At 34.3% G+C, this 14,552-nt stretch overlaps 1 protein-coding gene across 4 annotated transcripts in view; it reads right to left on the bottom strand.

The window, feature by feature from the left end:
- Positions 1-14,552, bottom strand: part of ARMC2 (armadillo repeat containing 2) — a 168,955-nt gene that overhangs the window by 86,630 nt on the left and 67,773 nt on the right. For all 4 annotated transcript variants that reach the window (XM_072643004.1, XM_072643003.1, XM_072643005.1 and 1 more), the window contains exons 7-8: positions 7,347-7,451; positions 2,642-2,817 (exon numbers count right to left, since the gene is read on the bottom strand). In XM_072643004.1, the coding sequence (XP_072499105.1) occupies positions 2,642-2,817; positions 7,347-7,451 (281 nt within the window). The remainder of the gene's footprint in view (positions 1-2,641; positions 2,818-7,346; positions 7,452-14,552) is intronic.

Genomic DNA, 14,552 nt, shown 5'->3' with positions numbered 1-14,552 from the left:
GTTCAAAGCTGGCCTCAGTCACTTACTAGCTGTGTGACCTCGAGCAAATCACTTAACTCTGTTTGTCTCAGTATCCTCATCTGTAAAATAAGCTGGAAAAGGAAATGGTAAACCAATCCAATATTTTTGCCAAAGAAAATCCTGAATGTGGCCTATTTGAGGCCAGATTTGAACTCAGAAAGATGAATCTTCCTGACTCCAGTACCAGAAGTCTATTCACTACACCACCTAGCTACCATTTTGACTTTGCACTAATGTTTTTCTTTTCATTTACAAAGGAGGAACTCCATCTAGAAGTGAGGCATCTTGTCTCTTCAGAGGCGTACATAATTAGTTAAGATACAAATTAATGCTTCTAAGTTTGGTTGAAAACCAAACCAGTTCAGCTCAGTATGCTAACTAAAGTAATAGGAATAACTGAAATGCACCAACAAAAGCTCAGCTAAAATGCCAGGGGACAGGGCATTCTAGTTCATTGCATTTTCTGACTGTAAGTGATGGTTAATCATAAAATCCCTTTTCTTGAAAATCATTTGAAAGTGTGTTATCTTGCTTTCTTCAAATGTAATTTAATGGTTCAGGATTTTTCAATATCTCAGGGTCATTAATAGGAACCTAATTTTCATTGCAAGTAGTATATTTGATGTAGACTTAAATCAATTAACAAACATTGTAGAAGCTATAGGACACTGGATTGATCATATACTGCCTTCCAGGGAATACATGATGGTAGATGTTTTTTTTGACTTTGGGTGTGTTTTGTTTCTTTGTTTTGTTTTTTTTTTTTTTTTTACTAAATTTCCAATTCTACCTTATTTTCTTATATTTTGATACTTATAGTTTAAAGTGAGAGTAAGGTGAAAAGGTTCCTCTTAGGGAGTCCAAGTACACTGTTTCCAATTAATCAGGAATATACTATTATGATTTTTAATTACACTTTATTTTTCAAACTATTAAGAGATACAAACAGTTTTTATGAGCATCCTACAAACCATTATATTCTAGAACAAGAGTTTTTAACCTTTTGTGTGCCATGAACCCCTTTGGCAATCTGGTGAAACCTACAGACCTTTTTCTTAGAATGTTTTTAAATGCATAAAATAGGCAGGATTACAAAGGAAACCAATTATATTGAAATATAGCTAAAAAAATATCTTTAGAAATCAAGTTCACAAGACCCCCCCCCCCAAGCTAAAAACTCCTACTCCAGAATATTTTGATTTCATTGATATGATTTTTTTTTATTTTGTAATGTTTAACAATCACTGCCATACAATTGAGATTTTATCCCTCCCCACCTACTCCCCACTACCCCCCTCCCTCCCCACGACTGCATACACTTCTGTATAGATTCTACATATACTTTCCTATTGAGTATATTTTCACTATAGTCATGCTATGTAGTCAGACTAAGATAAATGAATCATTGATATAATTTTGTTTGTTGTTGTGGTTTATCATTTCCTGAACAGGGTTAAGTGACTTGCCCAGGGTCACACAGCTAGTAAGTGTCTGAAGCCAGATTTGAACTTAAGAAGAACTTCCAGGCAGCATACAACCAAAGGAAGGTTAAATATTTTAAATATAATTCCACTAAAACTTACTTATAAAATTAAGATCAGACTATTTGCCTTATAAAAACTTTCATTCAAAGATAAAAATGTTTTTCAAAAATGCTTTTTAATCTTTTAAGAACTGCCCCCTCATCTTTTCTCATATTCATAACAAAAAGATAAAGAACATGATGAAGTAAACAAACATCTCTTTCCCATGTTACATATCTTTTTTTGCATCAAATTGAAACTTGCTATACATTCTAGGTTAGAATATTAAGTGTAGCATCAAAAATTAAAGAAGAAACATGTAGCACCTACAGCTTCCAATTAAGATAATGTAAAATAGATGAGATGGATGGGATATGTTGGTATTCATTTTAATAACTATAGTAACAATCACTTTCTGTATATGCTCAGATGTTACAATGATGTTTAGAGTCCTAACAATAAAGTTCCTTATAGGTGAATACAACTCTGTCCATTTGTTTTAACGATTCTTTCAAAAGGCTTGCTGATAACTACATCACCTTTTGATCAAACTGCTTATGCTTAGAATATAGTGTTTCTTTTTTTATTTGTATCATTTTATTCAAGCTAGGGTTTCTATCCTGATGCCTCTCTTTCCCTTCTATTTACAAATCGTCCTAGTATCTAGGTACCTTACAAAACCAGAATGGAATTTACATTTTCAAGTTCACACATGTCTATTGTCACTGTTTTACAACTATATCATAAAGAAAGTTGCTGTTATTTCTTCCTGGAAATCTTAATTCACTGATGAAATCACAAGACAGAATACTTTCTACTGAGTCTTACTATCTGATATGATCAAAACAGACTAGAGATCAGAATAGTATAAGAATATAATACTAATTAGATTGTTCCAGAATGGGTAATTAAACTTAAATCATGTGTTTAGTTTTAAAATTTTTATGTCTTTAGCCTTAGATTTCCACTATACCTGTAGAAGTCACTCTAGTATCTATTTATTTCATACTCTAAATTCAATTATAACTAACTCTGTGGCATTTGTAAATATACCTCTTTTTAAAGCATCCTAATAATTCACAAGAAAAAAAACTTACAGCTAGAATAATTTTCGCAAGTTTTAGGCTGAGCAAATCCGAACCAACATCAACTAGTTTATATAAGGTTTTCAGAAGTACACTCCTTCTCTTAAATCTCTTTCCAAGCATGCTTCCTTCCTCCAAAGCTTGATGAAGCTGGGTGCAGGCGGCACAAAAATTTTCAATACTGTCTTCTGTGATGAGAGCAAAGAGAAGAAAGCACACATATCATTAAAGATCAATCTTTTCAACCTGTCAACACAAACAGTACAGTAAAAACCCCACATGAGGTCCACAAAACTTTGGGTTTTGCCATCCCCCTACCACTTCCTCAAACTATTTGGATTTTATGTTTTTAACGGTTTGATTTATCCTTCCACAACTTTGCAGACGAATCATATTAACTGATTAAGAAATAAGATAGTTCTCATTTGAAATCTGTCAAAATTTACAGGGAAAATATACGAATGGAAGATATATTTTATTACAGTCTATTATTTTTATTATTTATTATTATCCTCTTTACATCTAATAACCTACAAACACCACTTTAGCCATATTTTCTTCTTATTGTCTGTCTCCAAGTCACTACAAAAATAATATTTCTTCCCTTCATGTATCTATCTTTATTTTATGTGATGAGTCCCCAACTCCTTTTATAAAAACATTCTTAAATCCCAATTTTTCAACAAAACATTCCACATCTACCCTAATACTCATCCAACTCTTAAAGCATTTGTTATCTACAGGATTAGTGTATCATGTACTATTTTGCATTGTTATTCATCCTTGGTCCTATCTCCACAACTAGATGGTAAGCCTCCAAGAGTAGAAGTCCTCTATTACATTTCTTAATCACCAGTCCCTTGGACATAATAAGCATTCAATAAATGCTCACTGGAGGAACTTATCTTCCATTCCTGGAAAAATTCTAGGATATATTATTTTGAGTGTTTAAGCCAAGTTTGTTTGAGCTTTGAGTCTTTAGAAAGGGAAGCAGCAATAGCTAGGAGCTAATATGGCATTATCAAGAGGAGGTAATGCTAAGCTAACTTCTTTTCCTTTTATTGACAGGTATACCACACTGGCAGACATAAGGCAACACTGCCAACATATCATATTGAGATTTCATCAAAGAATTTTACAAAGTCTCTTATGCTATCCTTTTGAACAAGGAGAGATGCTAGCTTAATGACAGCAAAGTTAATATGATTAGGTGAACAAAAAATTAGCTGACTTATCAACAAAACAGCAATTAATAAACTAATGTCAACCTTAAAGGTCTCTTGGGAAGTAACTCAGGGATCTTGTCCATGGATATACTGCCATTTAATATTTTTCTAAATGGCTTAGATAAAAGCATATGCTATATGTTTATCAAATTCACTGGTGGCATAATAGTCTGAGAACCTCAAAATTTTCATGGAATTTAGAGACCATTCTGCCCTACTTGTATCTGACCAAGAATCATTTCTAGGACTCACTCATCAAGTGATCATCTAGTTTTTTCTAGAAGTCTTCCTCACCTCTAGAGAGAGAATCTTCCACTTCTTGCCAGAGGCTGTTCTACTTTTGCCTAGCTTTAGTCAAGTTTTTTTTTTTTTCAAAATCTAGACACTACCTCTCTTAATACAGCTTAAAATCACACTGACTTTTGAAAAAAAATACCGTATCACACTATTCTACTAGGAAAAAAGACTCATCACCTGGGAGAAACAGGGTTTTAAACAGAACAAGATCTCAAAGTATTCTCACACCAATGATGAGTCCTAACTTACCTAATGTAATAACATTTGTGGATGGGGAGTGAGATAGGATAAATGAGGATCAAAAAAAAAAAATACTCTGGCTGACAGGACAACTAAGAAGAGTAGTTACTTTACTATTAGAATCTTCAGGAAGTACAATTTTCAAAAGTGGTATCTTTGCTGGTAAGTAATAAAAAAAAAAGGAGTACATAAACTGAACCCAAGAGTAATGTAAAAGAGCCAAAGCATGAGATCTTCAGTTGTAAATAAATTGCATTACTAATAGATCTCATCATTAAATTAAAAAGTAAGAAACCAATCTAAAATAAATATAATGTGCCCTTAAAAGCCCACATAAAGGAAGCATGCAACTGCAAAAGGAAATGACTCAGTCCATTTTTAGCTCTTTTCAACAATAACATCTAAGAAAAAAAATTTAAACCTCAATAGCTAAGTAACCTTCAATGCCTAACAGTTATGTACTTAAATAAAAGAATTGATGGGAAATGGCTGAGACTAAATTTAAAGGGGGAAAATAATTGAATTCTATTATGAGAAATGTTTTTGTTATTTGATTCTTCTGTGATAGGCAATTTCTCCTGAAACCCTACATATCAGCCTACTATGGGTTGTCTTCAGTAGGTTTTTCCCCAAATATATAGATTTTTTTGGTTTATTACCTTGAAAGAATCATTATTTTACCCAAAGGAAAAAAGTATGTCCTTAAGAGTCAATTTTTAAACTATTGTAAAAAAAAAATCCTTAAACTATCAGGGTATATGCCTCCCACCTCCAACTGCAATGTTCATCATATCAGAGAATCCAAGAGTAAATAGGAATCTAAGACATCATCTAACCCATTCCCTGCCTCTAAATGGTGGCTACTCAAGATATTTATGTGAGTAAATACAACATTCTCCATCAGAATATTTTTCTACTGTTTAATACCCCTTATTTGTCAGGAGGTTTTCCCTTGTGTAAAAATCTCAATTTCTCTTGTTAGATTTAAAGCCCTTCTCCTCTTGGATTATCCTTCATGGAGTCAAAGAACTGCTAATGCCTATCTGTCCCAGTTCACTGCAGCAAATTTGGGGATTTAAGAGGATTTCAAAGAAAAGGCAAATGGACCAGTGACGCTAAAAAAGCAATACCTCTTTAACATGGGCATGTTTTAACTCAACAAGGAAAGGCATATAAAGCCCAAAATGAGATTCCCCCAAGGTATGGGGATGAGGAATGGAAAAGAAGGTCAGGCCAAAGGATACAACTTGATCTCAGTCATCCTTTTCTCAGTCAACAGAAGAATACTGCTGGGCTTTGGGTATAATGAACTTCTTGCCACAGTAGGAGAAGGAAGGGACTGATCTAGCAAAAGGTTACCCTCCTGCCCTGCCTGGCACACTCAGATTACAGCCAGGTACCTGTCATTTTTCCTAGTTCAGTATAACCATCCATCATACATCAGGGTAGCTCAGCAACATATATATGTATGTGTCTGTGTGTATGCATATGTATATGCATGTGCATACATACACATGTATAGGATACCCTGAGCAATTTGAATGCTACTTCTTGAAATGCCTAAACCACTGGAGTAGAGTAAATAAGAATGATTAAGAGTAATTAATTATAAATATCTTGTTTGCTTGTTTTTTTAAACACAAAAATATTTCATTTTTTCCTGATTAAAAAGAGACCTACAACAAAAATATTAGATAGACACTTATGACTCCCACCAAATGAGTCATTTTTACATAAGCAAAAAACAAAGTTTTTCCTCCTTCTCACTGACTGATCAAGGTTATACTATTTTCAAATGAATATCTACTGAGAGATTAGTTATGCATTTGATAAAGTATCGTATCTGGTTAAAAATAAAAACAAAACTTAGCTAAGAACTGTTATGTGCATGAGCTATACATATACTCAAGATTCTCCCAAAATTCATTAACTGACACTCTCTAAAGAACAAGATAGATGGAAAGTCATAGTAACTTTTTAATACCTTGTGTAGATCATTCTACATCTTTGTAACATTTTTAACAAAATGTTGTCTTCAGCTAGTACAATGCCTGGTACGCAGCTGTTAACAGATCAATCAATATGTGTTTGCTTGTTTTTTAAAAAAACACTTTAACTCCTTTCACTATTTGATATATAATTTTATTTTTTTAAAATTAAATTCAAAGAGCATAGAGCTAAATATATTTGAATGCCCTTTTATAATATGGAATGTGGCAGTGTGAGGCATCACAGCATGACCAACTATATGAAAATTTAAAATATGAAAAATCTTAATTCACAAAAGCAACAAATTAAAGGATTATTATTCACAGTGGGAAAGGGTTATGTGCTTTTTACAAAATGATTCACCACAGGAATCATTTAAATAGCAGGCCCTCTTAGTATAATTAAAGTAAGCTTTTATTTACCAAGAATTTAATTTATATGCAACTTAAAGGAACAAAGCTATTAAAATGAAGTTAGTCCCTATATGTGTTTGGACATGTCTGCTGAAGTTTCTGATGGGTATTTACTTCTCAGGATCTCTGATTTTGCTCATGGTGGCAATTTCTCTTCAATGATACTTTTCCCAACCTTCTATAACATAGCAGAAGGTCCTCAATAGCTTCCCTAGCTGAAAATTTCATCAATCTGAAGCCAACATACTAATCTGACATTAGGCCTCTCAGAACTGGTTCTTAGAAGAAGAAAAAAATGAAATCTGTTAACAAGTCCATACTCATAGCATTTCCAGTTTGATTGGACCTTTGAGAACTTTTGCTGGAATACATTTTGAAAATGTGGGATCACCTCGACACTATAGTAAGGTATCAAAGTTAGGCACAAGTATAGGTTGATGGGCATAGTGTATTTAAAAAAATATAACGGCAATGGGAAGGGTACAAACAATTTTCTTTGCTGAGATCCCTTTGACAAATATGGTACATAACAAAAAAATTAAATGTTCCTACCCTTCTCTAATTCATGTAAGACTGGTAAGATCCTTGTACTCCAAAAGGCTTCTTCTTCTTCTGTTTCTGTTTCAGCATCAGTTTCTTCCAAGCTCCTCTGAACTTCTGAAATATCAAAAAAAATCAGGGAGAAAAAAACATAGATATCAGTTTTAACTACAGTTTTAGTAATCACAAATATTTTATGGTCAGAACTAAGCTTCATAAATGGAACTAATTACCTTTTCCCATCGTCCCCATATTTTTCATGGTTACCGGTATAACTGAAAAGAGTACACTTTTAAAAACACAAAGTGTAAACAGCAATAGATGCAGAAAATGTCTTTGATAAAATCCAATCTCCATTTATTACAAAAAAAATTCCAAAGAAAAGGAATGGTGAATATAACAGCATATTATTACACTATAAGAAATGATGAAAGGGACAGATTCAGAGAAACCTGGGACAATTTTATGAACTGGAGAGAGAAGTGAATGGAACCAGAAGAACATAAACAACGACTACAGTGTTGTAAAGGAAAAACCATTCCGAAAACTGAAGAACTCTGACCAGTGAAAGGACCATTCCTCCAGAAGAACAAAGACAGAGGCGACAGACTAGGGATACAGAATGAGAGGGATGTCGAGCTTAGCTACACTTATTTGTTATAAAGGAAGGCCTTCTTGGAAGGCAATGACGGGGGCAAGTGGGGAGTTGGCAGGCCAATAAAATGTTTAAAATATGTACGGAATAGTTCAGAGGATGAATAAAATTTAATATATACTTTGTAGTATATATAATATGTATTTTAATATATATGATATATTATACATAATATATACTTTAAAATATGTAAATAATATATACTTTAAAAACACAAGCTATACATAACAGATTCATGGCTCAATATACAATCCTTTTCCTGTTCTTTGTAAATATAAGTGTTTATTTTTGTTAATATTTATCAAGTTCTTAATAAAAAAGGACAATTAAAAAAGAGGCAACCAAGGTCCAAAAAAGCATGCTTCCTCAATACAATGAAGTGTTTCTTCTTGAAACCAAGGCTCAATATTAAATACTATGAAAAGACATTAAACACATTTTAACCAAAAAAAAGGGAGGAAACAAAGGTGCCTCCTTTCAACACATCATTTCTCATAGTATAGGAAACGTTAGCAACAAATCATGACACAAGATGATTAATATGTTAAACAGAGATCAAAATGTCTTTATTTAGAAATGTAGGCAATACTGCACCTAGGAGACTCAATGGCCCTTGGTTTTAGATAGTTACTGTTCATCATACTTAATATATTAAGGAAAGATCCATTTATTTCCCATGCTTTCATATGTGTGTGTGTGTGTGTGTGTGTGTGTGTTTAAACAGGAATGGATATTCTATCTCGTCAAAAGATTTTTCCGCCTCTATGATTTAATCATATTACTTTTGTTCATCTACTATATTTATAGTTTTCCTAATATTTAACCAACCCTGCATTCTTGTTTTAATTCAACCTGGTCATAGTGTCTCAAGTTGAGATTTGTATCAGAAAATCAGTAGGAACCCTACTCTTCTATTTTTTTCAAACAGTTTTATGTACAATTTGAATCAATTGTGCTTTAAATAGTTTGTAGAATTTACTTGTAAATCTAACTGATCCTAGGTTGTCTTCCCTTTGGGAGTTCACTTACACCTTGTTCAATTTCTTTTTCTAATAAGTGATTATGTAAGTCCTGTATTTCTTGTTCTGTTAATGTAGGCCTTTTACATATGTGTTACTATTTGACCATTTTATTTAAATTATTGGTGTTATTGGAATATAACTGGACAAAATAGTTCAAAATATTTTCTTTTATTTCTTCACTGGCTGTGAATTCACATTTTTCATTTTTTTATATACTGGCAATTTGCTTTGCACTCTTTTTTGGTTTTTGTTTTCCATTTAATAGTGTTTTACTTTTTCCAATTAAACGTAAAAACAGTTTTCAACATTCACTTTTATAAGATTTTAAGTTCTAAATTTTTTTCCCTCCCTTTTTCCCTTCTCCCTTCCCTAAGATGGTAAGCAATCCACAGGCTACATATGTACAATCCACAATAGTCATGTTGTGAAAGAAGAATCAGAACAAAAGGGAAAAACCATGAGAAAGAAAAAAAAAGAAAGAGAAAATAGTATGCTTCAATCTGCATTCAGACTCCATAGTTCTTTCTCTGGATATGGATAGCATTTTCCATCATGAATCTTTTGGAATTGTCTTAGATTATTACATTGCTGAGAAGAGCTAAGTCTATCAAAGCTGATCAACAAACAATGTTGTTGTTCCGTTGTACTCTTTTTGAAAATCTAGTTAATGGTTTATCTGTTTCATTTCCCACCTCCTCCTCGAAAAAGAGCTTCCAGTTTTACTAAATCAATGGGATTTTTGCTTTCACATTTGTTAATCTTTCCTTTAAGAGGATTTTTTTTTTTTGGTGTTTAATGGGGGGGATAGAGGAGGGAAGTTTATTTGTTAATGGGAATATTAATTTGTTCATTTTCCAGATTTCTTAAAGTGCCATGCTTTTTTAACCTGCTTTTTCTCTTATTAATGAAAGTATTTAAAGATATGTTTTCTTTTCATTGCATCCCCAAAATGTTTCTACTTTCACTGTCATTGTCTTTAATGAAATTATCTATTGCTTCTAAGATCTGTTCTTTGCCCACATTCTTTAGCATTAAATTCTTTAATCTCCAATTAATTTTAAGTTGTTTCTTTAGTATGTTCCTTTGCTGAATTTTTACCACATTGTGGTCCATAAAAGATGTGCTTAATATTTCCACTTTTCTGCCTTCGTGAAGTTTTTTTATGGCTTAATACGTGGTCGATTTTTCTGAAGGTACCATGAACATTTAAAACATATATGCCCCTTTCTATTTTCCTTCAATAATTAACAGAGGATTATCTAATTTTACTAAAATATTATTTGCATCCTTCATTTTTTTTAATCCTTTGATTAAATTTTTCTAAGTCTGAGAGGGGGAAATTGAGGCCCCCCGCTATTATAGTTTTTACTGTCTTCTCCCTGTAATATTTCATATTTCCTTTAAATATTTATTTTATGCCATTAGGTACATATAGTTTTAGTATTAATTCACTGTTTTTGGAACTTTTCAGCAAAAGGTAGTTTTCCCTATTCATCTTGTTTCTCTTCTTGCTGTCACTTTGTCTGAGATCTTAATTGCTACCTCTGCCTCCTTTACTTCAGCTACAGCATAAAAGATTCTGCTTCAGCCCCTTGTTTTATCTGTGTCCACATTTCCATTTAAAACATTTCTTATAAAGAACACATTGTTAGATTCTGCTTTCTAATCCTTTCTGCTATCCTCTTTCTGCTATCCTTGAATCTGAGTCACAGTCCTGGGTGGCAGTCCCAGGTGAGGAGGAGTACTAGCATAGCAGAGCTTGCAGTAACAGTGGAGGGGGGACCCTCCTCACAGTTCCAAATGAAAGTTCCCTTTCATTTGTGGGTGAGTTCATTCTATCTACATTCATAGGTATGATTACTGATTGTATATGTCCTTCCATCATATTCTCTTACACTCTATAATCTCCATCTCCAGCTTCAGAAGGAGGAATGTGATGAGATGGAAGGGGTGAGCTCAGAACCAGTGCTCCAGGTTTGATATAATCTACTGTTCTCCTACCCTTCTATTTCCATTATTCAGAATCCTCACTTTCTTTTCTTTTAAACCCCTCTTTGAAATCTACACTCCTTAAAGAGTTCATTTCATTTTTAAAAGTAATCCTTCCCTTACTTTGGAGATGCTTGATTCTCATTTTTATCTGAGCTGGTCAGAAGAATACACTCACACAGAGCTGGCGAAAGAAATACATTTCACTCAATTGGGAAACAGGACCCTTACTGGATCCAGATGGCTAAGGAGGAGAAAGGAAAGCTGATGACCCTGCACAGCCCTCCCTCACTCAAAAGAAAGTCAAGTGCAAATCATGTCATCATTTCTTTGATATCATGGTCTTCGAAAATAAAGGACGAACATAACTTGTGAGTCGACTAAGCTGCTTGAGTGGAGCCCCAGCTAGCTGGGTAATCCAGCTCATCTTCTCCCTTCTGTCTCTCTCTCCCCGTCCTTTGACTGGCTATGTTTCTCTCTCTCTCTCTACCTCCCTCCCTCCTTCCTTCCTTTCCCAAAACTTTAAACCCAGTGCACTCTGTACCCATAGGTTGGACAGCAAGAGGTCTCTGTCCAAGCTCCATTTACTGGTTGGCTTAGAGTGATTGTCAATAGTAACAGTTTCTCTTTCCCTCTCAGTTTGATTTATTTTTTTCTTTTGCTTTTTAAAAAGGCCATTCCCTGACTACTTCTTGAAGTGGCCTAGTCACTCAATGGGTGAGTGACATACTCGAAGTGAGTACATCAAAAGGCCTAGCCTAAAAAGACCAAAGTCTCCCAGTGCATCCTGGGCCATCCCCAGTAATCCTGATGAATATCTGGTCACTGGATCCAGATGGCTCAGGGGAAGTGAGGCTGGTGACCTGCTCACAGCCCTTCCTCACTCAAAACAAAGTCAAGTGCAAGTCGTATCATCACTTGTCTTATGTCACGGTCTTCTTCTAAAACAAAGGACACACACAACAACAAATCCCTCCCTTAATCTACTCTGCCTCTTATACCCCTATTCTTTCTTTCTTTCTCTCCTGTTTCCCAATTGAATGAAATGCATTTCTTTCCCCAGCTCTGTGAGTGTATTCTTCTGACCAGCTCAGATAAAAATGAGAATCAAGAGTCTCCAGTTCTCCCCACCTTCTCCATTCCCTCCCTGTTTGTAGAGACTTCTATTTGCTTACTGACAACTATGGAGATAATTTTCTTACCTTTCTTTAATTTTTTCCATTCTTACTTTAAGATTATCAAACAAAAGAACTACTCCCAGCCTCTCTAATTAGACTCCCTCTATGATCCCTGATGGTAATAAAGCTATGAGAGGTACACATATAATCCCATATTTGAATATAAACAGTTCAGTTTTTTTGGTTCCCTATGACGACTTGCTCTTGCATACTTTTACTCTTGTGTTTATATTTCAAAGTTTCTACTCAGCTCTGATCTTTCAATCAAGAATGCTTGGAAATATCCTTTATGTCATTAAAAATCTAACTCCTCCCCCTAGAGAATCATACTTAATTTTGCTAATTATTCTTGACTATAAACCTACATCTTTTGCCTTCTGGAATATGGTATTCCAAACTCACTCTTCTTTTTACAGTGAGTAGCTACTAAATTATGTGTGATTCTGACTATAGCTCCCTGGTTCTTGAGCTTTTTCACTATGGATGCTTGGAATATTTTTATTTTGACTTGGAAGCTCTTGATTTTGGCTAAAATGTCCCTGGGAGTTTTCATTGGGGGCTTCTTTCAGGACCTTGCCCCTGATTCTAGGCATTTTTCTCTTGTGATTTCTTGGAATACTACATCTAGGTTCTTTTTTGCTCATGGTTTTCTGACTCTGTGCTAAGTGCTTTACAAATACCATCTCATTTTATCCACACAATAATCCTAGGAGGTAGATACTATTATTATACTCATTTTACAATTCAGAAAACCAAAATAAACAGAGATTAAGTGACTTGCCCAAAGTCACACAAAGCTACTAAGTATCTGAGACTGAATTTGAACTTAAGCCCTCCTGATTTTCTCCATTACTTATGCTTATCAAATATGCATATGGCACAAACTAGGGAAGATAGGTAAGGGGTAGGATGATTTTAAAAAGTACACTGTCATAGTCTCACAGCATGAAGTTACCTAGTCAGCACACATTTGCAGTTTTTTATTTATCCTATCCCCTGCAAACTTGAATAGAATATTGGAGGTAGAAGTAACACCATGAGGTAGAAAGATACTTGTATCTGTAGTTCGAGGATGTGAGATTCAAATCCTATATGACTAGTAAGTCATATAATTTTAAAGTAAGACATTTAACTCCTCTGGGCCTCAGTTTACTCATAAGGGAGCTAAATATAAAGATATCAAAGGTCCTTTCCAACTCTGACTCAATTACCCTATAACCTTAAAGTCTTTCGCAGGTATCTTTGGTTCATAATCTCAGACATGGTTTCCCTTGAGCACAGAGAATTTGACTCATTTTACTCTCTCTAAAAAGGGTCCTCAGCTTCCCAGCAAACATTAAGGCTAATGAGACAAAGAATATATAACAAGTTTTGTTTGACCTAAGAGCAAACTATTGAAATAGTTAGGAAAACTCTAGTTATGTTTTCAGAAGGTGTTAAACACTCCCTCGATGGCTCCCAAATTCCTACCTGGACACCACCCTTTTTCCTTAGCCTGTGTTCCTAGATATGCTTATGGCAGATATGGTACATGTCTTTAAGTAACATGAGGTACTGGAGATCATCAGTACATACGGTTTCTTGTAAAGGTGTAGATTCAGAGAGTTGTGTCTGAGAGAGAAGATAACCAATTTTTCCTCTATGTGTCTATGTTTTTCCTCTCTCTACATCTGTTTTCACACTGTTCCTTCATCTTCTATCTGGCACACTTCCTCACAACACCTCTCCCTTGAAAACGCCTTTCTTTGCTAATCTCTTCTAGGGTCTCCAACACCTGCATGTCTTGATCTAAGCAACCCACTAGCATAGCTACTTTTTAAAGGCCAATTCCAAGTTCCAGGAAGGTTGTGTGTGAATTCTAGCATTCCTGAGGTGTCAATTTGGAGATCCTCTTCTGATGCTACAAAATTTGGTCATTGTCAGAACAAAGGCATCATCAATAAGCAATAAGCACAGAGGATAAGGAGAATTCACTTTATATCTAGCAAATTTACACCTTGTCCAGGAGATGGAAGAAATGCCTGCTATATTCTTCCCCCATACATACTATATTAGAAATTTTTTAAAATCACATAATTATATGAACAGATGCAAAAAAAGCTCTTGACAAAATACAACATCCATTTATATTAAAATATTAAAAAGCACAAGAACAAGTGGACTTTTCCTTAATATTTCCTTCTACTATCTGTCTAAAAACAAGAAGTAGCATTATATGTAAAGAAGAAATGCTAGAGGTCTTTCTGATAAGACTGGGCTGAAGCACTCTGAAGTACAAACATTCTGTTTATCATCACTGTTATTCAAAAGAGTTCTTTAAATGCTAGCTATGTCAGTAGTACAAGAAAAGCAATTGAGGGAATAAGCATAGGTA

Source organism: Notamacropus eugenii, chromosome 2, assembly GCF_028372415.1.
Source record: "Notamacropus eugenii isolate mMacEug1 chromosome 2, mMacEug1.pri_v2, whole genome shotgun sequence".
Lineage (NCBI taxonomy): Eukaryota > Metazoa > Chordata > Mammalia > Diprotodontia > Macropodidae > Notamacropus > Notamacropus eugenii.
This window is presented reverse-complemented; position numbering and strand designations above follow the sequence as displayed.